The sequence below is a fragment of the Ictidomys tridecemlineatus genome, chromosome 3, assembly GCF_052094955.1.
Source record: "Ictidomys tridecemlineatus isolate mIctTri1 chromosome 3, mIctTri1.hap1, whole genome shotgun sequence".
Classification (NCBI taxonomy): domain Eukaryota; kingdom Metazoa; phylum Chordata; class Mammalia; order Rodentia; family Sciuridae; genus Ictidomys; species Ictidomys tridecemlineatus.
In genome coordinates, this window is record NC_135479.1 from 141,917,166 (window position 1) to 141,942,224 (window position 25,059).

At 51.5% G+C, this 25,059-nt stretch overlaps 1 protein-coding gene, 1 long non-coding RNA gene and 1 other non-coding gene across 4 annotated transcripts; 2 read left to right on the forward strand and 1 right to left on the reverse strand.

The window, feature by feature from the left end:
- Window positions 1-221: 221 nt before the first annotated feature.
- On the reverse strand, window positions 222-24,330 carry Meltf (melanotransferrin). Of its 2 annotated transcripts, XM_040270425.2 has the most exons (16): window positions 24,103-24,325; window positions 22,240-22,394; window positions 21,094-21,193; window positions 19,084-19,266; window positions 17,840-17,996; window positions 16,430-16,497; window positions 12,598-12,785; window positions 11,829-12,009; window positions 11,026-11,177; window positions 9,015-9,111; window positions 7,264-7,458; window positions 6,280-6,436; window positions 6,125-6,192; window positions 4,733-4,920; window positions 2,590-2,788; window positions 222-2,127 (listed from the first exon to the last, which is right to left on the reverse strand). In XM_040270425.2, exons 1-16 carry the CDS (start codon window positions 24,149-24,151, stop codon window positions 2,051-2,053), a joined length of 2,214 nt encoding a protein of 737 aa, XP_040126359.2. In that variant the 5' UTR covers window positions 24,152-24,325; the 3' UTR covers window positions 222-2,050. The 2 variants fall into 2 exon arrangements, with proteins under 2 accessions (XP_040126359.2, XP_077900127.1); XM_078044001.1 differs by lacking the exons at window positions 222-2,127; window positions 2,590-2,788 and adding an exon at window positions 4,121-4,527 and having other exon boundaries at window positions 24,103-24,330.
- LOC120884489 (uncharacterized) lies at window positions 1,519-3,384 on the forward strand. Its single transcript, XR_005726937.2, has 2 exons — window positions 1,519-1,726; window positions 2,786-3,384. It is a non-coding gene; the product is annotated as an uncharacterized LOC120884489 (long non-coding RNA).
- Trnaa-agc (transfer RNA alanine (anticodon AGC)) lies at window positions 14,439-14,507 on the forward strand. The gene has a single exon. It is a non-coding gene; the product is annotated as a tRNA-Ala (tRNA).
- Window positions 24,331-25,059: the final 729 nt, after the last annotated feature.

The following is a 25,059-nucleotide window of genomic DNA, read 5'->3' on the forward strand; positions in this document are numbered from 1 at the left end:
GCTGGGGATGGCTGAGGCACTGTGGGGGCCAGAGAAGCAGTCCAGATGGGAGCAGGAAGCTGGGGGCTTTGCTGGCTGGAGGCCCAGAATGGTCCCTGATTTTGGTTCTTGGATAACAGGCCTCTGAGTGGAATCTGCCATTCTGGGTGAGGCAGGACAGTGGGTCTGGGCACGCAGGCCTCTGAGTACCCAAGGAAACAAAATGAATCAGTAGCAGAAAGTTTCTATCAGAATCCAAGCCTCTGCGTGTGCAGGGTTGTTTGATTTTATTTAAAAAACAAACCAACATCTTTCATGAGCAGTAACACAGCCCTTACTATCACCTGGCAATCAGATCGTCACTTACACAGCACTCATGCAAATCACACCTTCCATAGCACACAGTATATGGCACCACATTGGGTGGCACGCTAGTCCAGAGTAGCCACAGAGACATAGACTTCTCACTGCACAAAGTTCCCTTAAAAAAAAAAAAAAATCAAACAATCATGGGGTCTAAGAAGAATCACACTCTCTCTCCAGTGAAGGGTTACCAAGGTAGGAGGCCTAGCTCCTTCTGGCCTCTTGCAGCGGACAAGGGCTGGACTAGCATGGTGGCCAGGACTCCTCAGGATGGTGTGGCTATAACCAGGATGCTGCCAGAGCCTTCTTCACTGCTGAGACATGTAAGGGATAAGCCCAGTGCCCACAGGTGGGGGCGAACCACCAGGAACCTGGCCTGTCATCAGCATCCCCAAGGCCCCCGCAGACCAGGATACAAATAGCTCCAGGCCCACGCGGCTCTCAGTCTGCTGACGAGAGCTGTTTGCTCTAGTTTCTTCTTCCTTTCTTCTTCTTTTTTTTTTTTTTTTCTTTTTTTCAGGGAGCAAAATTCAGAGTAAGCTTGGAGTTCTGGAAAACTTTTTCTGGCTCCTCAAAGAACCGTGGCAAAGTGGAGTGGAGACAGGACTCTCTCCACACTCTTTCTGCTTACTCTCAAAGGGGTCAGAAATTGAGAACCCTTTCTTTGGAGCGGATGGGCCCTGGACCCCATAGGTACAAAGTTAAGGGAGAAGATGGAGCTTACTAGGGTGAGAGAATGGCAGGTCCTCATCCTGTTCTTCAGAGGCTCTCCCCCTGTGGGCTACCTGGACCACATCCTGCTCCTTCATTTTGAAGTAAACAGCAGCGGCAGGTGTCCAGAAATAGGCTGAGGGGTTAGGGGAACCACAGTGGGGCAGGGAGAGAAGATAATCTGAGACTGAGCCCAGAAGAGGAAACTCAGGAGTGGATTCCCTCTGATGGGCTTTGCCCTGGGATGGAACTGGATTCACCAACAGATGTGTTTTTAGGCAGGATTACAGCCCCCAAACCTGCATCAAGCCCCCCCACCAACTAATCCCTTACTGAGAAGCATTTCCTTCTTCTGAGGGTCCCTTGAGGGTGTCACCCCTACAGTCCAGCTCTGCTCTCCCTCCAGGGCCGTGCAGAATCAGCTGCCCACACGCCCACTGGAGCCTCAGAAGACAAGGACAAAAGGCTGAGGCGACCAGCGGCTCGTTCAGAAGTGTGGGAAGGAGGTGGTGCCCGCGGGAGCAGGGGCGGAGGCGCAGCGTCCTCTGGGCAGCTGGCCCAGCAGGCGCTCTCAGGTCCCCAGGCCGCCGCGCAGCAGAGGGCCGCGTGGGAAGCCGGGCTCAGCGGTTTCCTTGGCGACCGGCCTTCTCCCGCAGCCAGCCACCGGCTCCAGGTGGGAGGCTGCAGGTTGGCAGGGAGGCGCTGCCAGCTTGGGCGGCGTGACTGGGCATCGGGCCAGCCGCCTCAGGTGGCCAGGGCCAGGCGGCTGGGGGCGGGTGGCTCCGCGGGAGGGAGGGGGCTTTGCCTTAGCCTTCATCTCCATTCCAGAAACTTATCGTTGGGTCAGAGCAGGAGTTCTGGGGAGCTCTGTGCGTGGTTCCTCCCGTTCCTCTCCAGCACGCGACGCTTCTCAGGACAGTGTCAGCCAAGGCCCTGCACAGACTGGCCTCGGCTGCGGTTCCTAGCAAGTCGCGAGGCCAGCTGGCCGGAGTGGCGCTCAGAGGGCGTGCAGGAGGAGGCCAGTAAAGAGCGGCAGCAGCAGTGGCAGCTGGGGACCTGGGGGCTGGGCAGCCGCTGGGGAAGAAGGGACAGTTGGGACCGGGAAGACCTGGAAGCCCTGGCAGCCCTGGCACCGCCCGTCTGCTTGCACGCAGGACTGTGGGCGGCTGGGTTTCTGGGTGCTGGGCTCGCTCCAGCCCACTCTTTCTATCTACCCTTTTACAATTATCCGTTCTCTTGGTTTCTGTACATATTCATTCCCGTCCAAATTATACTACATGAATATGTATGTCGTTACCTCAGATCCTCTTTGGAATATCCTTTTTAGCATTTATGTTCATTATCCAGGGCTATTTGGGTGACATGGCCAGTTCCTGCCAGAATTGTCTGCAGTTTCCCTGTTTAGACCCTCCCAGAACTCTTCCCCTGAATGGTAGGTGAAACACAGGCTGGCCTGAGACCTAGAGAGCCCTCAGCTCTCAAGGTTTTAGGGTGAATGGGTCTAAGTAATGCCAGGGGGATGTGACAGGGCCCTACCTGTGCCAGAGCACTGCTGAGACAGCATCCCTTCCAGAGCTGCCACGTAGTCAGCCCCCAGCCAGTCAAGGTATGAGGTTTTTTCCCCTACAGGCACTGCCCGGATTGTAGCATCCTTGAAAAGCAGGTCTTGGCCATGGTATTTGGAGGAGTCAAACATTTTGAACCCGTTTGTGTTGTGGTCGTCTCCAAACAGGTCCTGGAAGCACCGCAAGCAACCAACTTTTTATCCAGGCTTACAGAGGGTTACAGGAGACCCAAAGAGCAAGTAACTTCAGGGTACCAAGATTCTGATTTGAAGCCATCAGCTTGACCACTTATGGGCCTCTGTCATGGAAGGGGCTTGGGAAAATCTATGTCTAGAGGTATCACCTTAAGATAGTGGTTCAAGAAGTTACACCAAACCACTTCTTGGATGAAGAACAGAAGCAAGAAGACCCAGAAATGAGCTATGGTGTGGATCAGATTACTAAATTTTTGCTAAGCTTGCTCAGCATATTTCAACTTTTTGGATACTGTTTTCTTGATGTATCTTAGGGGTATCTTTTCCTACAAACCAAAATAATCTCATCAAGATTGTCACCGGTAATAAAATAATAGGTGAGTGGAGGATATCTTCACTAATCAACTCCCCCTTCTCCAGTGTCCAGGCAATGGTGCTGCTATTCAATTCCTTGCTGGGAATCCTTGCATTGAATGTGCTGTGAACAGCCTGAAAGAGCTATTAAGAAGACCAGAAGTAGTGTGAGAACCTATAAACACATGAATAAAGGACATCTGGAGATCAGGCATAAATGTCTGTCAGCTGATAAATATAATCAAAGGGGGAAGGAGAAGTAAGTGGCTATCAATCTTTTTTTGAGGGGACTCAGATCCTCTTGAAGATCTGATGAGAGCTGTCGGCCTTCTTCCCAGAAAAATGCATGTGCACAGAATTCTTTCCACATTACTTCAGAGGGTTTAGAGACTCCAGGAAAAGCCCACAGGCCTGGAGTAAGGAACTCCTGGGATGGAGGGACTCCATGGGGAAGACAAGTGGAGAACATAAAATTTTAGTTTGGGAACAGGCCTGAAGAGGCAGTGTCTCTGGAATTCCATGGTGCTGGTGGGCAGAGAGCACCGTTTCTGCTTAAATCAATGGAGGAGGGAAGAGGGTTGGAGGTTTGAAACCAGGGGCTCCTTGTACAGCTAGGCTCAAAATCTAGATGCATTTTGGAAGTAACAAACTGTGGATGGACAGGATGTAGAGCACAAGTCAGAGATGACTTCTGAGGAAATGGAAAGACAACAGTTGCTGTTAACTGAAGCAGGCAACTGGAGGAGGAAGGAGGGTTCACCCTTGGACTTGATCAGTTGGAGATGCCTGTTAGAAATACAGAGGGAAGTATCAAGTAGGCATGTTAACCATGTCAGTTTGGGATGGAAAGATGGGATTGAAATCAGGGCCGAGGATGTACATTTAGGAGCCATCTGTGTACAGATGGTTGTTAACGACATGAGGCAAGATGAGATTAATGAGGGGATAAGTGTAGACAGAGAAGAGGGCTTAGGATTTATTTATATCCTTATTTACATGCCAGGGAGGTGAGCAGGAACCAGGAGAAGAATTGGGAAGGAGAGGCTAGAGAGGTGGGAGGAGAGCCAGGCAGGTATGGGGACCTGGGACCCCCTTCTAGGGGAGGGACTTGAATTTTCAGGAGGAGGGAGCTGTAGCCAGTGTTACAGGGAAGTCAGGCACAATGAGGATCGAGAAGCAGCTGCTGGATTTAGCAACACAGGTCACTGTGATTTTGACAAGGACAGCTTGAGGGCCATGGTAGGGCCTGTCTGGAGTAGTCTCCATTCTTAAGAGAGAACTGAAGGAGAGGATCGATGACTCCAGAATAGAGGTAACCCTTTGGAGGAGTTCTGCTCTCAAAGGGTGTGGGTTATAAGAGCCTGTGAGACCAAGAGGGTTAGTTTGATTTTTACAGATGGCAAAAGGAATAACAAATACAAATGTGTTATGAACGAAGGCAATGTCCCCGGCATTCTCCACCAGGCATCTGCCACAGAGATGTTGATAAGAATGGTCCAGTTGAAAAGGAAAAATTAATGATGCAGGAAATAGGATAGTGGCTGGAGGAATGTCCAGGGCTCTTACCTGGGCCTTGTCCAGCAGTCCGTACACAGTGAAGATGTTGGTGTCTGGCCGCACCATGACAGCATGGGATGGTATCTGCGCCAAGTTGCAGGCTTCATACTGGTTGGCCTCAGCCCGGGCCCCGTTGGGGCACAGCAGCTCATACTCCTGCCACTTCAGTGCAGCGGCCCAGGGCTCGGAATTATGGCCTGAGAGAGGAGCACAGGACAGGGAGAAGTTTGGGGAGAGGCCACTCTTCTCCCAGTCTGAGACCCTTTGCTGAGCAGAGGTGGCAATATCTGGCCAGTTCCACAATCCTTTCTGTTCTCCAAGTCCTCTACTCTATTACCAGAGTAACAAAGCCCATTGGGTAAATATGATTAGCAGGAGCTTCTGTTATGGGGACCAGGCAGAGCTGGTGGCTTGTGCTGGGAACATGGCTCCCTCCTCCTAGAGGATGGTCCCAAGTATTCTGGGTGCAAGGTAGGCTCGGGGCCTGGAGCCTTCTCCGGCTCTTTTGAGACAAACAGTCCTGCCACCTTGGTGACCTCTAAAGACCAGTGGGATCTGAGTTTTAAAAGACTGATATTTTTCCCTGCATGTCTTGCTTCCCCTTGATGAATCCCAGTGTCCTTTCTGAGTGGCCTCTGTGCCTTTCTGGGCTGAGTCTTGGAGAAGAGATGGCAGGACACAGTGGACATGACTAAGCCCACAGTGTTTGGGATTTCAAAGCCTGGGACACTGCAGGGTAGGCAGAAAGTACGAGCACTGGGTGTTGGGGAAACAGCCTCCAGTCACCCCAGAGGACACAGGTCCTCTTACTGAGTGGGGGCCATGCAAGCTAAGAAGCCCTCACTGTGAAAGAACCTCAAGTGGAGGTTTAGGGAACCCTGGGGAAGAGTGATGCTGAGCTCTTTTCTCAGGTGGAAGCAGGGAAGGTGATTCCAGTGTAAGAGCTGCCCATGTGTGTGTCTGGGGTGGCCCTGCCTTGGCGTGGCTCAAAGCCAGAGGGGGGACTTTTTCCCTGCTTGGGGCACCACCCTGCTAAGGACCAAAGACCAGATGCTAATGTGAATAGAAAGGCCCCTGTCACCCCACCCACGTGCCTCAGCACTGCTTAATAACACCCCGAGAGCAGGTCTCCAAGCCGACTGAGGTACAGTGTCGACACTTTAGTGGAATATGGAGTTGATCCCAGATCAGCAAGATCATCAAGTGCCCTGACACCTGGATGTGAGACTGAGGTTCCTTCTTACCTTGTGGTCCTCGGGACTCCTACGCTCCTATGGGCAGAGCCTTCTAGACTCAAGCTCTCCCAGCTGCTGTTTGGGTCCCAAACACAGAGACTGGATTGGGCTGGACGGGACAGCCCCTCTACTTGTCCCCTGCTCTAGTCCCAGCCCCTTCACATACCGTTTGTGTTGTCAAAGACAGTCGTGTGCTTAACGAAGGCAACGTCCCCTGCATTCTCCACCAGGCATCTGCCACACAGACCGCAGGGCAGGGGTCAGGAGATGGTTCCAGCCTTTTTGCTGTCCCCAGGCCACCTGCTGGCTGCCACTGCGTACCTGAAGGCGCCACTGTCGCCGTAGTACCGCTCCTGGCTGTTGCCCACACACTTGTTGCGGCCCTGCTCGTCCCCCACACAGAGGGCACACAGAGAGGAAGGATAGTTCTTGGGGTTGTTCACAGGCACGCAGCTGGCATTGAAGAACTCACTCACCGCTGGAGGAGAGGGGAAGGGCCGAGATGAAGGGCCATGGCAGAAAGATAGCCAGGGCGGTGGGTGGATTGCTCCCCCACAGATCTGTACCAACCTGTGCTTAAACTCTCTCAGGGACAGGAGACTCACTGCCTCATAAGTTTTTCTTTTCCTATTGAAGCAAGTGCCCAGCTGTCTGAAAGGGGGGTGTCTGCCGACCATAATGCCCTCTGAGTGATTCCATAGGTAGTTAGAAAAAAAAAATGTAATGAGTTTATTTTTCCTGTTACCAGCCAGGACAGAGGTCTGTAGCTAGTCTGCCCAAGGATCTTGCTGGCTTCCCACGACTTTCCTTCCACCATGAATTATCACATGATTTCACACCAAGAAGAGCGGCTTCGTGCCTGGCATATGGGGGGTGCTTGGCAAATGTGTCTTCCCCATGTTAGCACTTGTGTGGATTCTTGGGCACTTCTGTGGAGCCTGGCCACTTTCCACTGGGCATCCCAGATGCCTAGGGACTGCTGGGTGATGGGTAAAACCCTATGACCAGCTGGTGACAAGCTAGGTCCAGATACATGTGTGTACACACACATACCCATAGAGTCAGTTCTACTCAGGTCAGTGGTGGACAGAGGGTACCTGGGCAGCGTCCACAGAGCCACCAGGAAGCCATAAATACTGTGCGTGACATCAGGCATAGCTCCCAGCTTTCCCTATAGCCAGGACCATATCAAGAGAGAAGGGGAAATCTCTCAGGGCTGCCTTCAAGAGGACCCTCAGTGCTGGTGGCCTTCCCATCCAATGTCAAAGAAGAGTTCCCACGTCTGTGTCTCTTGGAGGGCAGTACCTGTAAGGATGTCACAGTGCTGGGGCCTGATGAAGCCTCTCTGCATGAGGGCGCCCACTGGCACGTCCCAGCCTGCTGGGCTGCCGAAGCCTGAGTGGCAGGAGCGCTTGCCACGCAGCTCGTCCAAGGTGAAGGCGTAGGAGCTGTCCCGCCTCACCACAGCCACCACGAAGTATGAACTGCTCCTGTCTGCCTCTGAAAGGACAGGGACATCTCATGAGGGGTCTCCTATCAGAGTCAGGACCAATCCCCATGGGTGTTTCCTTAAACTTGTCGCTTCCTGCTTCCTGTTTCTCTGCTTGAGAGCTGTGATTGCCTTGGGGCTCTGCAGGCTCAGGGGTGACCAACCCAAGGCCGTCCAGCAGCCTGTCCAGCAGCCTGTGTGGCTCACTCTTCAGTCTGGACCCCACTCACCCCAACAGCCCCCACTCAAAGCACTTTCCTTCTTTCCTCACACCTAGGTGGTACTTTTCTCACCTACTGGGAGAAAATTGGAGGCACAGCTGAGGGTTGAAGCATTTTCTCTAAACCCAGAGATTTTTCACAGCCAGGTGGAAAGGTGGTCATCACTTAATAGGACAGAGGCCAAAGCCAAGCCTAGCCCACTGAGAAGGTGTGAATGAGCCTACAAGGGGGGGATCCTGAGTGTCACTTCTGTGGGCCTCCATAGTCAGGGCAGGGAGGGGCTGAGGATGTTCAAAATCAGCAAATGCCATGGTGTCCTGTATTTTTATAGCCTGGCTTGCAAGCTAACAATTTTTAAAATATTTATTAATTGAGTGTTTTAACGGAAAAAGAATATTCAACAGAGACTAAAGTCTCTGATTCTTTGCAAAAAGTTTGCTGAACACTCATACGTTGCTGGTGGGACTGCAAACTGGTGCAGCCAACATGGAAAGCAGTATGGAGATTCCTTTAAAAACCAGGAATGGAACCACCATTTGATCCAGCTATCCCTCTCCTCAGTCTATATCCAAAGGACTTAAAAACAGCATACTACAGGGACACAGCCACATCAATGTTTATAGCAGCACAATTCACAATAGCTAAACTGTGGAACCAACCTACATGCCCCTCAATAGATAAATGGATAAAAAGAAATGTGGCATATATACACAAAAATGAAATATTACTCAGCAATAAAAGAGAATAAAATCATGGCATTTGCAGGTAAATGGATGGAGTTAGAGAAAATAATGCTAAGTGAAGTTAGCCAATCCCCCAAACCCAAATGCTGAATATTTTCTCTGATATAAGGAGACTGATTCATAGTGGGGTAGGGAGGGGGAGCATGGGAGGAATAGATGAGCTCTAGATAGGGCAGGGGGGTGGGAGGGAAAAGGAGGGGCCATGGGGTTAGAAATGACAGTGGAATGAGGTGGACATCGTTACCAAAAGTACATGTATGAAGACTTGAATGGTGTGACTCTACTTTGTGTACAACCAGAGACATGAAAAACTGTGTTCTAGATGTGTAATATGAATTTTAATGCATTCTGCTGTCACATATAACAAATTAGAATAAAAATTTTTTGAAAAATAATTTGCTGATCCCATAGAGATGTTCATCATATAGATGGGGAAACCAGGCCATGGCAGGAGGGGTTTCCCTGGTGACAGAGGCACCCAGCCTAGGGACAGTGGCACTAGGGAGAGTTGGAGCTTCTGAAAATGCTGAGGGGCAAATTTTCATTTTTATAAAGACATCAACCACCACCCATTGGAAGCCAGATGGCTGGCACCACACTCACCAGAGTAGAGTTCCCCAGCCGCCGGGACCAGGCCATACACCTTCCCTGATGTGTAAATGTCCTCGCCCCTCAAGGTCACAGCATCAATGTTTCCAGCCTACAGGGGACAGAGAGATCACCATCCCTGCCTTCTTGCTAGGTGTGGGTACTCCACGGATAACCTGAGGTGTCTCAGCACCCGGCCAAGGGCTGACACGGTGTGATTGTAAGACACTTCAGTCAAATGCATGTGCAAATGGGAGAATGACCAGGTCTTAGGTGACTGCAGTCTTAGGGCCTGTGGGAGAGGCTCCAGGGTTGAGACACCAAGCCCCTTGTAGGAGGCAGCTGTAGAGGTTCAGGGCCCTCTTCCCTCAGACCCTCTGGGAGCCCCCCAGGTCACCTGTAGCCCACCCCATTTGTCCATCTGAAGCCTCTTGGCAGGTGGCCCCAAGACCCGCTAAGGGGTAGCTGGTAATCCATAGTAGCCCGAATAACCCCAAGGGAAGGGGATAAGGCCAGGTAATAGAGGGACCCTGGCAGCCCAGGAAGGTGGCCCACATCTTTAGGCCCAGAGGCATGAAGTACTAGTGAGCAGCAGCAGTGGCACTACATTTCAAGCCTGAAGGGTACACCTCTAGGGGCCCCTCTCCCCTCACATAGACTTTCTCTCACCTACCACGTTTTCAGGGCGGACACAGAACCTGGACCCCCACAGCCCAGGATCCTGCCTGAGTGAGGGTCCCTTCCTTGGGTCACTGCAGTGGCACAGGAAATAGAGATAAGAGCCACACTAGATGCCACCCCTGAGAGCCTTGGAAACTAGAACTCAGGATCTTTGAGCATCTTACTGGGTTCCAAGGAACCCTGACCTTTGCTCCTCTTCCCGCAGTCCTGGGCAGCCCATTGGTCCTCTGCAGCCACTGAGAGGGGGCTCCTGCCTAAAGGAAGCCTCTTCCCACTTCTCTAACTGCTCTGGGGCCCTGGGAAAGGCATCTGGAAATAAAGTCCCCAGTCCCCCTTTCATCAATTCCAGCTGAGGTGCCTCTTCCATCTGCACTGCACACGGATGAGCTCAGCTCTGCAGAGACAAACTTCCTGCAGGCCCTAGGCAGAGTGGCTTCTCCATATCTGAGCTGGTGACCTTGGGCAAGGTACTTCCTCAGCCTCTCTCAGCCCCCATCTCCAGACCTGTGAATGGGGCTAATGACCATTCCCACCCCAAGGATGCTTGTAGGGATTCAGTGAGGTAATCTGCACCACAGCCTCAGTGGTTACCCGGTGTCGGTGGTGACCCGGTGTGAGCCAGGTGGCCCCTTTTATTCCTGCCCATGCTCCTTTTCTTGACTTTCTAGGCAATGTGGTTCTCTGGCCTGGGCAGGGAGGGCACACCTGGGGAGCTGTGACCTGTGCTCAGGGACTGCCCTATCAGCCTCTAACCTCTTGCCCTTAAAACAGGAAGAGTTCAAAGGGCTCAAGACTGGACACCCGTGATCACAGTAGAATGTCCTCCCTGGCTGCAGGGACCTGGGTTCCTCTCTGCCTTCTGGCCTCAGTCTCCAAGCAAAGAAGCAAAGAGAATAAGAGCAGAATGGGATCTCGGAGCAGGGGCCAGTGTTTCTGTGCAGGTGCAGGTATTAGTGGAATGGGTCTTGGCAGGCATTAAAAAGAAAAAGAGACTAAAATAAAATACAGTAGAAAACATCAAGTGTTGTTTCAATTCATATCTAAAGTTTACACATATTTCTATCTGAAAAAGGTTTTTGTGCACCAGACAATGATTGATACGAAATATATTTCTGAGTGTCTGTTGCTTTCACCTATTGTGCACAGGGGGAAACTGAGACTAAAGAAGAGGAAGGGGCCTAAGACCACAGGTCTATTCCTGGCCCACTGTGATCCTCCTTCACTGCTTTCTCTGTGGCCTTCTATCAGGAGATGTCCTCCTCCCCAGGCAGCATGGGGCTGGGGGGCTGCTAAGGACCATCCCAGGCAAAACCACCACATGCCCACCTGACCCACTGTGGCACACCTGGATCTGCTCCATGCAGTGCTGGGGGGACTGGGCCGACACACACTGGATCTCAGGCTTGAGCCTCTGCCGGCTGAAGGCCACCGCCATGTCACCGCACTTCTGGATCTCGGGTGTGGAGAGCACGCACCAGCGCAGGTAGTGGGGCATCCCTGTGTGGGTGGGCGTGTGGGCGATGGTGTTCAGTGGGAAGAGCTTGAAGTCAGACCCAAGGGAAACTCTGGGCCTTTCTCTCGTTAGCTGCGTGTCCAGGTTGCGTTATTTAACCATCTGATCCCACTTCCTCACACAGGAAGGGGTGAACTGCCTCTTCCACGGGGCAGTGAGAAGCTTGAGGCAGACCACGGCTGCCATGTATCTGAGTGTCTGGCCACCATTTCCCTGGTTGGGGGAGGGCTGATAGGGTCAGGGACTAGAGAGACGAAGCCCATTTGTAGACTACTGCAATACTCCAGGCAATGCCAGAGACAGGGCTGAAGCCATGGGGTGGACAAAGGGAGGAGGAAGGAGAGGTTGTGGGGGCAGAACTGTCAGAACTCAATGGCCCTTATACCGACCCTAATGGCTGGGATCCTGCCTCCTGGAGCAGGTGGGCTTTCCAGGGTCCAGAGGTCCAATAACCACAGAGAGGCTTCCCCCACTAGCCCCAGAGGCAGAGAACTAGAAGTGACCAGCTCCCATAGGGGCCACAGGCATATGGCAGGTCTCCCAGGTGAGTGTCCTCCGCTGCCCACCCACCTCAGAGACCCTGCCATGCCAGTCAGGCTGGGGTGGAGCTGGCAGGAGTAGGGACAGGGACTTACGGTTGGGATCACAGAGCAGACCCTTCATGGCATGCAGGTACTCGCGGCCCAGCCATGCCTCATAGGTCTGCGTGGCGATGGGCACGAGCTCCGTGGTAGAGTCCTTGAACAGCAAGTTCTTCTGACCATAGGCCTCAGAGCTGAACATCTGGAAGCTGCTGCCCTCATGGCTGAACAGACGCTGTGTGTCAAAGGTGGGTGTGGGGGTGAAAAGGGTGCTGCCAGACCACCTTCCTTCCCCAGCTCAGACACCACCTCCTTCTCCTACTATGAGGGCCAGGCAAGGCCCCCCTCCCCTTCAGGGCCTCCCCAAGAAGAAGAACTCTCCTTCTTCTGTGCTCCTCTAGTTCTGGGTGTCCATTCAGTTCATCTGCCTTGTCGCACCCCACCCTTTGCACAACTTGGTCTAGGTTGGGTCAGTACTGGGGACAAGCAATGGCTGGGCAGCTGCCATGTGAATGGGGTGAAACCAGATACCACGGGGTGCACCCTAGAGTCGGGAGTGCATGGCTGTCAGAAGCAGAAGTTTCAGCAAAGCATTCTTCAGCAATCAGTGTCAAACTCTGAAAGGAACTGGACTCGTCCTTTGGCTCGTTTGCTCATGTGTTCTGATTTTGATCTTCAGAGGCACAGGCACAAGGAGTTTTCTCTGAGGGATGCCTGAGGCTCCCTGTGTCCCTGTCTGGCCAGACCTCCTGCCTCCCACACTGTGGGAGAGAAGACCCAGCACCAGCTGGGAGGCTTCGAGGGGTGGGGTGCCTCATCTCACCTGGCCTTCATTGAGCAACCTGAAGATGAGGCCCCCGTCCATGTCAGCCCGGACAACCACAGCGTGTGCAGGCACCCGAGCCAGGTGGCATCGCCTCCATTCAGTGACATCGGCTCGGCTGCCGTCTCTGCATAGCAGCTCAAAGTCCTTCGACAGCAGCGTCTGGCCCCAGGAGGGCAGAGTTTTCCCTGTGAAGATGGGAAGGCTGGTGAGCTACCTCTTATCCTAGGAGGGACAGGAGAGGAAGCCTGGGGGCTAGGTGTTATGGAGGTGAGAAAGAGCACCACAGGGCTGTTTAGGGGCCAGCTTAGGGGTGCACCTCCAGGACCTGGTGTCTACATGGTCTGTGTCTGTTTGCTTATAGTTTCTACCTCTTACCAGTTTCTATTAATAAATTGGATTTAACAAATCTAACGGCAATACAACACGTATACATAAGACTACTTATTAAAGATAAAAAGAGTAAAAAAAAATAAGAGAAGCTCAGGATGAGAGAGATAAATGTACCAAGAAGGCAGAGGCTAGGGGACAGGGAGCAGGGAACATGGTGAGAACACACCCTAACAAAATCTACCCAGAACCATACGCCAGAGAGCAAAGGGTAACTCCCCAGAGCCTTACCCGCAACCCCAATCACTAATATTTTGGTCTATTTCCTTTAATTTCTTTTTTCTAGCCTCCCCCCATTTGTCTCTATAAAGTATTTTTCTATACTATTAGAAACTTTCCACAAAACTTATTTATTTTCTGTTGGGCCTGGTGGTATACACCTGTGACCTGAGGCAGGAGGATTACAAATTCAAGACCAGCCTGGGTAACTTAGTAAGACCCTATCTCAAAATAAAAAATAAAAAGGGCTCGGGGTGTAGCTCCATGTAGGTGTAGAGTACACCTGGCAAGGTTCAAGCCAAGTACTGCCAAAAAAAAAAAGAGATTTATTTGAAAGAGTGACATCAACACTGAAAATCAACATTAAAAAGGAAGATTGACTAATATTAGGCACAGAACTAAGCCACAGATGGTCCTACATAACAATATTTTTTTGACTTTTAAATTTACAACCAGAGGTGAACCGCTTCTAGGAAATAGGAAGGAACAGATAATTTGTGGGGTCATAAAAACTTTCATTCCAAAGTGATTTAAAAATAACACCCCCAAACAACAAGAAAACTCTAGAAATGTTTTTTTTTTTTGTCTGTGACACTCTTGTTACTCGGTGCAAATCTCTCCCTGCACTCTCCAACATTTCTCTGTTTCTAAATTGCTGCAAAACCTTTGCATAGATCTCTATGGTGTCATTTGCTTTCCTACAAGATAAAGGTGCCATTTGTGTACTTCCATTGATTACTCTTGTTTCTCATCTATGAGGGACAAAGTTATATTACTTTACTACTTTAGACATTTATGTCAATTCCACTCATTTGCTGTTGTCAATTTTTTTCCATAAACATCCTGTCCTAGGATCAAGGAAATTGAAGAGCTCCAATATCTAAATACCACATGTGATCACACACAGATAGGTCGTGGATCTGAAAAAAATTGCTACAAAAGACAGGTTGGGACAATTGGTGAATCTGGAATATCTATTGCAGATTAGGTAATAGTACATCAATGGTACATTTCCTGATTTGATTTCATGCTAGGTATACACCTCCTTGTTCTTAGGAGGTGTGTCCTAAAGTTTTCAAGGGGTATGACACAGGCAAATGTACTGCCTGACACACATGATAGATCAAATGTGACCAAACTCTGAAAGCTGGAATCTGGGTGAAGAATAGATGGGAGTACTTTGAAATATTCTATCTCATATTCCTTTAAGAACATTCCTTCCTTAGAATTAGGGTGTAGCTCAGTGGTAGAGCACTTGCCTAGCATGCATGAAGCCCTGGGTTCAATTCCCAGTGTGACCAAAGGAAAAAAAAATTCCTTAGGTTACCACCAAAACTTTAAAATAGTTGATTTGAATTCAGTGCATCCCCATTCTTTACCCACCTTCTAAATTCTACTTTGCTTGATTCATCTTGGTACCTATGTCCCAGGCAATCCATTTTGATAGAATTGGCCTGGCCTGGAGATGATTCTATGTACTTATGTATTTATTCATTCATTCATTTATATCTCTTGTTTTCCATTCTCAAGTCTAGGTCATGTTTGCTTTCATGAACTTAAACTACATCATGAACTTACTGATTAAAAGATAATGATTAATTTTTAGAAACACTACTAAAAAAAAAAAAAGTAAAGAAAGTGATCAGAAATTCTGGAATAGACAGAAGTCTGATTGGTGGTTGCTGGTGGATTAGGAGGAAGATAACCAGAAAGCTGTGTGAGGGAATTTGGGATGAAGGGTCTGTCTCAGACAATATCTTGATCATGGTTGTGGTTACACAATTGTATATTTTGAACAAAACCCAGAACATACATCAAACAAAGCAAATTTTGTTGTATGTAACTTAGACCTCAATTTAAAAAAATGATCTTCAGGCAAATCTAATTGAAGAGACATTCTATAAGGTTACTGGTCTCTTTAAAAATGCCATTGTCATTTGGCATTGATCCTGTCCTAGGATCAAGGAAATTGAAGAGCTCCAATATCTAAATACCACATGTGATCACACACAGATAGGTCGTGGATCTGAAAAAAATTGCTACAAAAGACAGAGTTGGGACAATTGGTGAATGTGGAATATCGATTGCAGATTAGGTAATAGTACATCAATGGTACATTTCCTGATTTGATTTCATGCTAGGTATACACCTCCTTGTTCTTAGGAGATGTGTCCTAAAGTTTTCAAGGGGTATGACACAGGCAAATGTACTGCCTGCCACACATGATAGATCAAATGTGACCAAACTCTGAAAGCTGGAATCTGGGTGAAGAATAGATGGGAGTACTTTGAATTATTCTAGCAACTTTTCTAAAACTCAGTTATTTCAAAATTAAGAAAAATTTTAAATGACAACTATATAATGGATGAACACATAACACCAACCTTTTTTTGTTTTGGGTACCAGGGGCGCATAACCACTGAGTCGCATCCCTAGCCCTTTTTATATTTTACTTGGAGATAGGTTCTTGCTACATTGCTCAAGGCCTCACTAAGTTGCTAAGGTTTGCCTTGAACTTGTGATCCTCCTGCTTCAGCCTCCTGAACCACAAGGATTACAGGCATGTACCACCTGCCTAGGTACTGGGATTGTGCCTTTGAGGTATATAATTTGTATCTGGCCAGTGGAGTCCTCTCTCTGCTTTCAGATCATCAAGTGAGCCACTTCCTTCCTCCACACTCTTCTGCCATGTTGTCCTGCCCACCTTGAGCCCTGAGGCATGGAGCCCACTGTCTATGGACTGAGACCTCTGAAACCGTGAGCTCTCAAATAAACTTTTTCTCCTCTACAGTTGTTCTGGTCAGGTCTTTTAGTCACAGTAGGGTAAAAGCTGACTAACATACATAACAACCTATCTTAAATAAGACCTTGCCCAGGGGGACAAGGAATGGCTTTTCAGGAAATGGGAGAAAAATGCCAGAAGGGACAGTGGATGAACTCTCGTGAAACCATCTTTAAAAAGGCAGACATGGATTATCAAGTTGAAACAGAAGGAACCTAATGCCACATACAAATCAGAGCCTCCTCTTGCTACTCACTGGCCCGGCACCCTGCAGAGCATGTGGGAGACCTTTTGATGAAATGAACTTCCTTTCTGCAGATAGGAGTGCTAAGGTTCAGAGATCACGGGACTGGTCCAAGGTCACCCAGAGACTCAAGCAGCATTGAGCATCTGGTACCATCTGGGGGCCCATCTCAGGCAGCCTGGGCCTTACTTACTCACCATCGGTGTTCTCCAGCACAGTGCTGTGCTTCACGAAGGCCACGTCCCCTGCCTTTTCTGCCACACACCTGTGGAGGAGAAACCATGATCCTGGGTGGGGCCATTCTCCCCTCGGCCCCTGGGTCCCACCCATATTCCACTGTTGGAGGTGTAGCCTGGGCTGCAGGGGTGGCCCTGGGGCACACATTTCCTAGTCCAGCAGTCCCGGGCTCCAGCTCCCTGGCTTGCTAACTGTGTGGCTTTGCCAAGTTGTGAACCCTTCCTCACCCTATCATCTGTCAAGTGGGGATGAGAAAGCAGCTCCTTATGGGGTCGCCATGAGGAGGAAAGATTCTTTATAATCATATGCATCCTGAATATGATCCTGCTGAAGCAGGGAATATGGCTAGAAGATCTTCTCACACCATACCAAAAAATCCTGAGTAGAAGTGACCTTGACGCAGTTATCTATATGAAAATGCCCAGTGTGGGAGGCGGGTCAGGGCCTGCTAGGAAAAGGGACTACTTGGTTCTCTCTATTTTTTTTTTTTTGTACTGGGATTCAACTCAGGGCCACTCAACCACTGAGCCACATCCCCATCCCTATTTTTGCATTTTATTTAGAGACAGGGTCTCACTGAGTTGCTTAATGTCTTGCTTTTGCTGAGTCTGGCTTTGAACTCACAATCCTCCTGTCTCAGCCTCCCGAGCTGCTGACATTACAGGTGTGCACCACCATGCCTGGCAACTACTTGGTTCTCTACAGCCAGAAAATAGGCAGGAATTTGACAAGGAAAGAGCAGAGGACTCTAAGAGGCAGACAGGATGGGCAGGCAGCCCAGGACATGGAGGAGGCGGGGAGGAGTGTTTTCTTTTCTGTGCAAAATCTGCATTCACCCAAGCCACCTCCTGGGTATGGGGACCAGCAGATATCCCTGCTCCAGGTGCAGACACTGAGGATTGGCAGCTAGAAATGCTTAGGTTTCCATTCCATCCTCTCATCTGGAGACAAATACAATTGAACTATGAGCTGTTATACTCTTTGGGGTCCATGGTCATCCAAAGTACCAGCCTGAACTAGCTGCAGAGAAGGGACCAGACAAAGTGTCCAGCTGTACTCTCCCACCCCATGGCCCTCCCAGCTGGTGGGAGACACCAGAATGGGGTCCCAGAGTAGCCAAAGGGTGGCTTTTTCCATTTTCCTTTCTCTGAGCCCTCCCTTCTCTAAATACACCAAACATGTTGACTTTATGAGCAAATCCAGCCTGGCACATTCTGGTGTGATGTTAATAAACAAGCCAGGGCACAGCACAGAACTGTATAAAGGATGCTTTGATACACTGCCATTCCCCGTGTGGCCTCTCTGGGCAAAATGTTTTCCCTCCACCTCCGACTCAGCGTCCCTCCCTGTCCCTCTCTAGGCACCCTCACCGGAAGGCTCCGCTGTAGTCATAGTATCTCTCCAGGGGGCTCTTGTCACACACACCCTCCCCAGAGGTGTCACCCCGGCAGAGGCGACAGAGAGATTCCGAATATCTGGTTTCTCCTGCTCCTGGGACGCAGCTGCCCCCAAAATAGTCACTGACGGCTGTGGAAACAGAGCAGAAAGAGGTTACTTGGCAGGCTGCACTTTCTACAGACTCAGGCTGTTTTGTGGTGGGGGGGTGCTCTACATGGAGCCCCTCGTCTGGATGCTTCTGAGAATTGTCTCACCCTCTCGCTTCAGCCTGAGTAAAACTGGAGAAGTGGATGAGATCAGTGATTCTCACACTGGGTCCAGGACATTGGCAATGTGCAACTGGGTGGGACTGTTGCTGTTTAAAAGTTCCCAGAGGAGTACAACATTTACTCACAAATGTCCACACAGGACAACTAAATATCAACTGGATGCTGTTCTCTCTGGGGTTCATTTCCAAATCCGTACGTGTGGTTAATGAAGGGGGTTGTGACTTAACAAGTATTGTCCCGGGGACAGACAACACTTCTCAAATCATGGTGGGAGGAGAGGAGCTGAGAAGGAGCCTTGCAGTGAAGAGGTTAGCTCTGCTGACTTGGATGTTGTTTTGGGCCGTGCTAGCACTTAGGCCCCAGGTACACTCCCTTCACAAATATTTGTCCTGTGCCAAGGGAGGATGCCCTACTTCCTGCACTGTGCCAGGCAAGCCATGACCCTCAGCCAGGATGAGTGCCATCTTGGTCTTCTCTCTTTGTCCTCCCAGAGGAGTAGATAAACATGCCCTGTGACAGATAAGCCACCCACACCTGGCCACCATCTGAGAGTCTGGGCTCCCAGGCAGGGGTTGTGCTGGGTTAACAGCTGGCTGGATTCTTAAGCCACTTGGGAGCTTTCTGGGTGCAAATCAGGAGCTTGGGTTCTGAAAATATAGTGTTTCTGATCCTTCATGCTTCTGGTGACCTACACCAAGTCTGTACCAGTGGCAGCCACTCCTTGGTGACTCACGCCTCCCTACTGTGGGCTAGACCTGTGCTTAGCTGTCATGTGGGCTACCATGACAAGTGAGTGAAAGCCACATACTATAGGGGCCAATAAGTGAAGAAACACAAATGGCAGCCGCACAGGGCTGGCCAGCAGAGTGGAGGTGGTGATTCCACAGACTACGCAGCAGGGAAGGAGGGGACACCCAGGCACCCTGTGACGAGCCTTGAGTCCTTACCTTTGAGCACGTCGCAGCCCATCACTGAGAGGCGGCCGCTCTCCACCAGGTAGCCCACAGGCACATTCCAGCCCACTGTCCGGTTGATGCCCGTGTGGCAGGACTTCACTCCTTTCAGGGTGTTTATGGTCACACTGAAGTTCCTCCTGACTACAGCCACAGCATAATAGGAGGTCCCAACCTCTAGGAGGGAGGTGGAGGAGTGAGGGTGGCAAGGGAAAAGCCTCAAGATGGCCACAGTGCCACTCTGCTGGGAAGGTTGTGGGAATAGCGTGGGTGTGCAGGTGTGGAGCACATGTGTGTACACACGGGTGTACATGGGCATGTGGATGGCACTGGATTATAGAGAGAGCAAGAGGGCACGATCCATGTCTTCTCACGAGACCTTGCCTTCCTCCAGCCTCACGAGATAGATACTATCCCAAGACAATAATTCATTCACCGTATCCCCCCTACTTTTCCTTCCCAAGCCAGCTGGCACTGGGCTGCGGCTGCATTTGTGCATGTGTCCAGCTCTGTAGCTGGACAGAAAGCAGAAGTAGCCTGCATGTCTTTTGCTTTCCAAAAACCTAGGTCCTGAGAAGAACGTGGTGGGCTTGAAGGAAGGATGTGGTGGTTATAGGGAGAAGATGGCTGGGAGGGACAGGGGGAGCAGGGCAGGGGCTTCCTGGTATTGGGAAAAGCAATGTCCTAGTGATGAGGAGAGAGACAGGGAGAAAGAGACAGAGACGCAGAAAGTACTAGCAATGTGGTCCCAAGTCACTTAAGACCCTGAATGGCCATGGGGGGGCTGTGTGTGTCTCTATAGCCTTGCAATATTTCCCTGGGCCAAGAGTGGCCCAGAAGGGACCGATCAGATAAGACAGAAGGTGACTCATCTGTGGGGACTGATGATCCAATGGCCCCCTGTCCCTCTCCTGAGTCTGGCTCCTGCCAACTCAAGCAGTGCTGTCCAGCACCACCCCTGACTCACCCATCCTCCCTTTCCTTCCAGATCCTGGACCTACCAGGCTCTTGCCTACCTGGGATCATTGTCAGGTCTCAGCTTAAATGTCACCTCCATGGAGAACCCTCGTTTGCCCTATTTTGTAGGTTTCCCCATGTCCCTCACTTCTCCTCTCATGGCCCTTTCTTTTCTTCACTGTACCTGCCACCTGGGTCACTGCAGTTTTTGCTGCCTGTTTGTTCCCTGTCTCACTCCTGTTCCCTGCAACAGAAGCAAGGTCTCTTGCTTCCTATGCAGTAGGTGCTCAATGGAGGTATTGAACTGAAGAGGAAGAGTGTGTTCCGTCTGACTTCCAGGGAAAGCAGAACTGGACTATGTGTTGTCATGTGACAATCAGTTCAACAAGTACCTAGCTAGTGAGACCCTGTGTAGAGCACCAGGGGTACACAAAGATGAGAACTAGGTCCTCCTTGGGGAATCACAAGGAAGGGAAGAGAGAGGCCCTTAGCAAGGGTGAGAGGGGCTCTGGGAAGCTCCTGGGGGAGGTGACCACCTCACTGACTCTGACAGTAGTTAGACATTGAGCAGGCAGAGGTGGTGGGGAGATGCCAAGGCAGGGTGAGTTGAGGGCAGATCTGCTGTGAGAGGCAGGGAGGGGGTAAAGGAGCTCACAAAGCTCCTCCCAATGTGCTCCTGGTCCATTGGGCTCTGTGGTTCCTCTTCCACCTGTCCACGCTGCCTCCCACAGAGAGCCATGATGTTTTCGGGTAGCTGAGCATCACCAAAACCTTGCCCACCACTGCACCAGGTTTGGTGGCAAAAGTTAGGGGAACTGGACTCCCCATGAGGAAGGACTCAAATCAACCCTCTGTGTCCCTGGCTTTCTTGCCCAGGGGCTTCAGGAGTGAGCTAGGGGCTTGCCAGAGGGTCTATCAGCCTGGGACCCAGGACTGCTTCGTGGACAGGTCTAATGGCCAGCTCAGAGGCTGCAGGGTCAGCCAGCCCAGACTTGTGAGTTGACTTCTGGGTGGGGGCCTTGCTCTCTCTCCCACTCTGTCCTGTACCTTGATCATACACTTCGCCGACCACAGGCTTCAGGCCGTACTCCTTCCCCGCTTCATAGATGGCTCCTCCATCCAGAGTGATGGCGTCAGCCTCCTGGGCCTAGTAAGAAACATGCAGGTCACCCAGTCCTGCCCAACTGGCCTTTCATGAGGAACTCAGGAACGCCTCCAGGTGGCCTAGGGACACTTGAAAAGTCCTGGAGATGTGTGCTGTGCTTTTTGTCTATCCCAATCTGGAGGGGCCCAGGGCTCTTCCCCTTTATCAGGCTGAAGATTCACCTTATTTTTCTAACTCTTGCTATTTTAAAATAATATTAACTGTTTATTTTAGCATATCATAATAGATGCACGCAGTAAAAAAAATCAGATAATACAAAGTGCCAAGTTATAAAAAGTGAATCTTCCTTACTTTCCTATTTCTCAGCCCTGTTCTTAGGTTTTTCCTTTCAAATAGTCTATGGAGACTGAATCCCATAGATGCCCTCTCTCTCTCTCTCTTTTTTTTCCTTTTTATCTTTAAACATGAATGAAAGTGCACTGTCATCGTGTTACGGGAAGAAGGGATGAGATTAGGATTCAGTGTAACTGGTGTCTGCCCTCACAGTGGAGCCTGACCCAAGGCCTTGGCTTCATGGAGGTCTACAATGTCCCTCCCAATCCTGTGCTGCCTCTGAAGACCACCAGGGCGGGTTTAGTGGGAACACACCTTGCCAAGGCCTCTTTGACTTCTTCCCAGAATCCATACAAGTGTCACTGTGGAAAGTTCCATGGCAGCAAGTAACCACCATGAAAGGTCACTGCGGAAAGGTCACTACTGTCTGCCCCCACCCCCATGTGGGTGGTGTCCCCATGCCGGCAGGGGCCTTGTGGAAGGGAAGCCCTGCCTCTCAGACACCTTTCTCCAGCAGCACCCATCTGAACAGACACCCTCCCTCGGCCTCCAGCCTGGCCTGGGCTGGGAGGAAACAAACTGACCCTTGTTGCCGGGAAACTCAAGAGATCCTATCGCCCAGCCCTGGCAGAGGGACGCCGGCCCCTTTCCCAGTGAATGAGGCTCTTGTGCTGTGCACTCCTCCTGAGTCAGAGTCCTCTTGTCTAGGCCAGTGGTGGCAGGAGCAGGGCGGGCTGGCGGGGGAGAGGCCTCACCGTGATGAGCTGGACACAGTGGTCAGCAGAGATGCCCTGGATGCAGAGGAGGGAGGGCTGGATGCCTGCTTCCTGGAAGGCCTTGCTCATGTCGCTGCACTTCTGCTGCTCTGGGTCTGACGTGGTGCACCATCGGACCTCGACTTGGCCAAGCACTGGAGGCAGGAGACAGTGAGGTCTAGCTCCTAACGTGGCCCATCCAAGTGCCCTAAATGGCTCCAGCCTCAGTCCAGATAGCCAGTCCCCTTCAACAGTCTTGCCCTCCCACAGGGTACAGAGACAGGGCAAGGTGTGCTCAGGGCCTCCTAATCAGGGACATTGGCAGGTGGGGCAGCTCAGAAACTGACCCAATACTGGGGAGTGGACGATCTCCCAGGACAGCTGAGCAGCTGCCCCACCTCCCTCCACCTGCCTAGGTGGAGGCAGAGGCTGGAGGGAAGAAGCAGCACTGCCTGGGAAGCCCCAGCAGGCTCCATGACTTGACAAGTTCTGCCCCTTTCCAGGCCTCCAAGAAGAGGGTACTGGCCTGGGGTTCTTCCCTCAGCAGTGTCCCTGGGCCCTCCTGAACAGGGGCATGTGCCTGAGAACAGGTGGCTGTGGTGGGCTGTCCCAGAGAGGCCTGGCTCCTTCTCTGAGTGTCTGTGTTCTTGGCTGCAGTTCAGACCCTGGGACACAAGAGGGAAGGCTGAGGAATCAGCAGGTTGGGTTCAAGTTCCTGCCCCTATAACTGGTGACTTCAGGAAATATTTGACCTCACTAGGCCTGTTTCCTCTTCTGAGAAAAGAGATGAGAAAACTTACCTTATGTTGGAAGTAATCTGTGTGCAGAACCCAGGACACACAGGTCTTCAGTAGACTTGCACTTGGGCCCTTTGATCTGACCAGGTCAGAGACTCAGAGCTCCCAGCAGGGCCCCAGAGGAAGGGGTGTCAGGCTCCGCTGAGGTTAATAATTTTGCAAACCTGAACTCCTCCACTGTTCACCTCCCCAGTCAGACTCCTTGGAGGTCTATGCTCCGGGTTGGGGTTCAATTCTCTCTGCCCCAAAGCCAGGTCCTCCTCTTGTGGCAGCCTATGCTGTCCAATCCCTACTTCAAGCATCAACACTGTAGCTGCCTGCACGGCCCCCCCCCTCTCCTGACCTGTGGCCACCTAGGAAGGTCGACAGTCCTACTCCTCCCTACAGGTCCAAACTCCCAAACCTTCCCTCACCTGGAGTCTGGTCAACCGCAGAGTCCAGACGAGGGATGGGAGGCGGGTTAATTTTTGGACTGATGAAGAATGAGCAGTGATGTGAACTCCAGCCCCTCCGCAGTGACCGCCCAGCGATCCCTGCTCCCGAAGTTCCCACCTGACTTAACCCTGACTCCCTTGGGTGCTGACGCGAGAAGACCCACCTTCGCAGAGTCGGGGTGCAGTCTCCCAGGCGGCTTCCCACGCCCTCCTGCCAATCAATCCCTCTAAATACACGCCCTCCCCTGGGGGGCTCGGAAAATAAGGCTGCTCTGGCCACCAAACCTTGCCTGGGTTTCCACGCCTGTCAGGAGCAGCCATCCTGGGGGCCCTCCTCCGGGACACCCCGAGGCTCTCCCCCCAGGCGCCTCTTTGACAAGTCTGAAGAGTCCCTTTTTCCAAGGCCAGGTTCGAGGCCGCCTCCTCCAAGAAGCCATCCGGAGTGCCAGGTCTGCCCCAACGGTGGGAGACCCTCTGACGTCCTCACCGACCCGCGCCTCGCGCTTTGCCTACTCTCCCGCCCTCGGGGACGCGGGCTCAGGACGCGTTTCATGGCTCCCGGCCCCGAAAGGCTCCGGGCCCCGAAGGGCTGGAGAGCTTTTGGGACCCCCGCCGGGGCGCCAGGGCCTCACCAGTGCGCAGAGCCAGCAAGAGCCACAGAGCCACGCTCCAGCCCCACATGGTGCAGACTAGGTCGGGTTGGGTCTGGGTCCGGGTCCGAGAAGATCAGCAGCAACCGGGATTGCTCACTCCTTCCTTCCTCGCCCTGGCCCCAGCTACTTAAGTGCGGCCCCAGCGCGCGTCGGTGATGTCCACGCCTCTGGGGCGCAGCATCCCGCCCCGCCTCCCAGCTCCGGACTGGACACCTGGGCTGACCAATTTGGCCTTGGCTTTCACTCTGGCGCCTCCTGCTGGGGGACCTCGACCCGCGCGAGGGCAGGGTCTGAAGCCGTGGACCTGGCTCCTTCCCCAGAACAAGCTACCCCGCCTTCCAGACCATCCCCTAGAAAGACCTCAAATATCACGTCTAACTGGAAGGGGACAGTTCCGATTTGGAAGGAAGAAGAGATTAGAATCCGGGGAGGCCTCCCTTCAAACACATACGGCTCAAAGGATCTGGGGATATAGAGATGAACCCTGGCAGATATGGTCCTGGCTGTGGAGGGGACTTCACAGTCTGGGTGACTGCCTTTGCTCGGCCTAGAGACGGGTAGTGACTCACCCCGGGTCACGCACATTAGTCAGTGGCATAACTGGAACTAGAGCCCAGGTCCCCAGCAGAGCTAGCTCCTTCTGTCGTGATTTGAAAGATGGGAAGAGGATCCAAGAAGAATAGGAGGAGGAAGAAGAAAAGGCCAAAGGAAGAGGAGGAAGAAAGGAAAGAGGGTGAGGGAGGAAAGGGTGGGTTCTTTTGCTAGGCAAGTGGCTCTCATAGCAGATCCCCAGAGCACCAACATTAGGGTCAACTGGCTCTAGTTACAGCTCTGCCACAGACCAAATGTGTTGGAAATGCAAATTCTCAGGCCCTACCTGATCACAGACTCTGGGACCACCAAGCTGTTTTTTTTTTTTTTTTTTTTTTTTTTTTT

Excerpts from the sequence above, each read along its gene's own strand:
- Meltf (XM_040270425.2), bottom strand. The coding sequence starts at position 24,151 with ATGTGGGGCTGGAGCGTGGCTCTGTGGCTCTTGCTGGCTCTGCGCACT. Across the intron at positions 17,997-19,083 it reads GGGCTGCGACGTGCTCAAAG|CCGTCAGTGACTATTTTGGG; the intron begins GTAAGGACTCAA and ends CTGTTTCCACAG. Across the intron at positions 6,193-6,279 it reads GGCGACAGTGGCGCCTTCAG|ATGCCTGGTGGAGAATGCAG; the intron begins GTACGCAGTGGC and ends TCTGTGTGGCAG.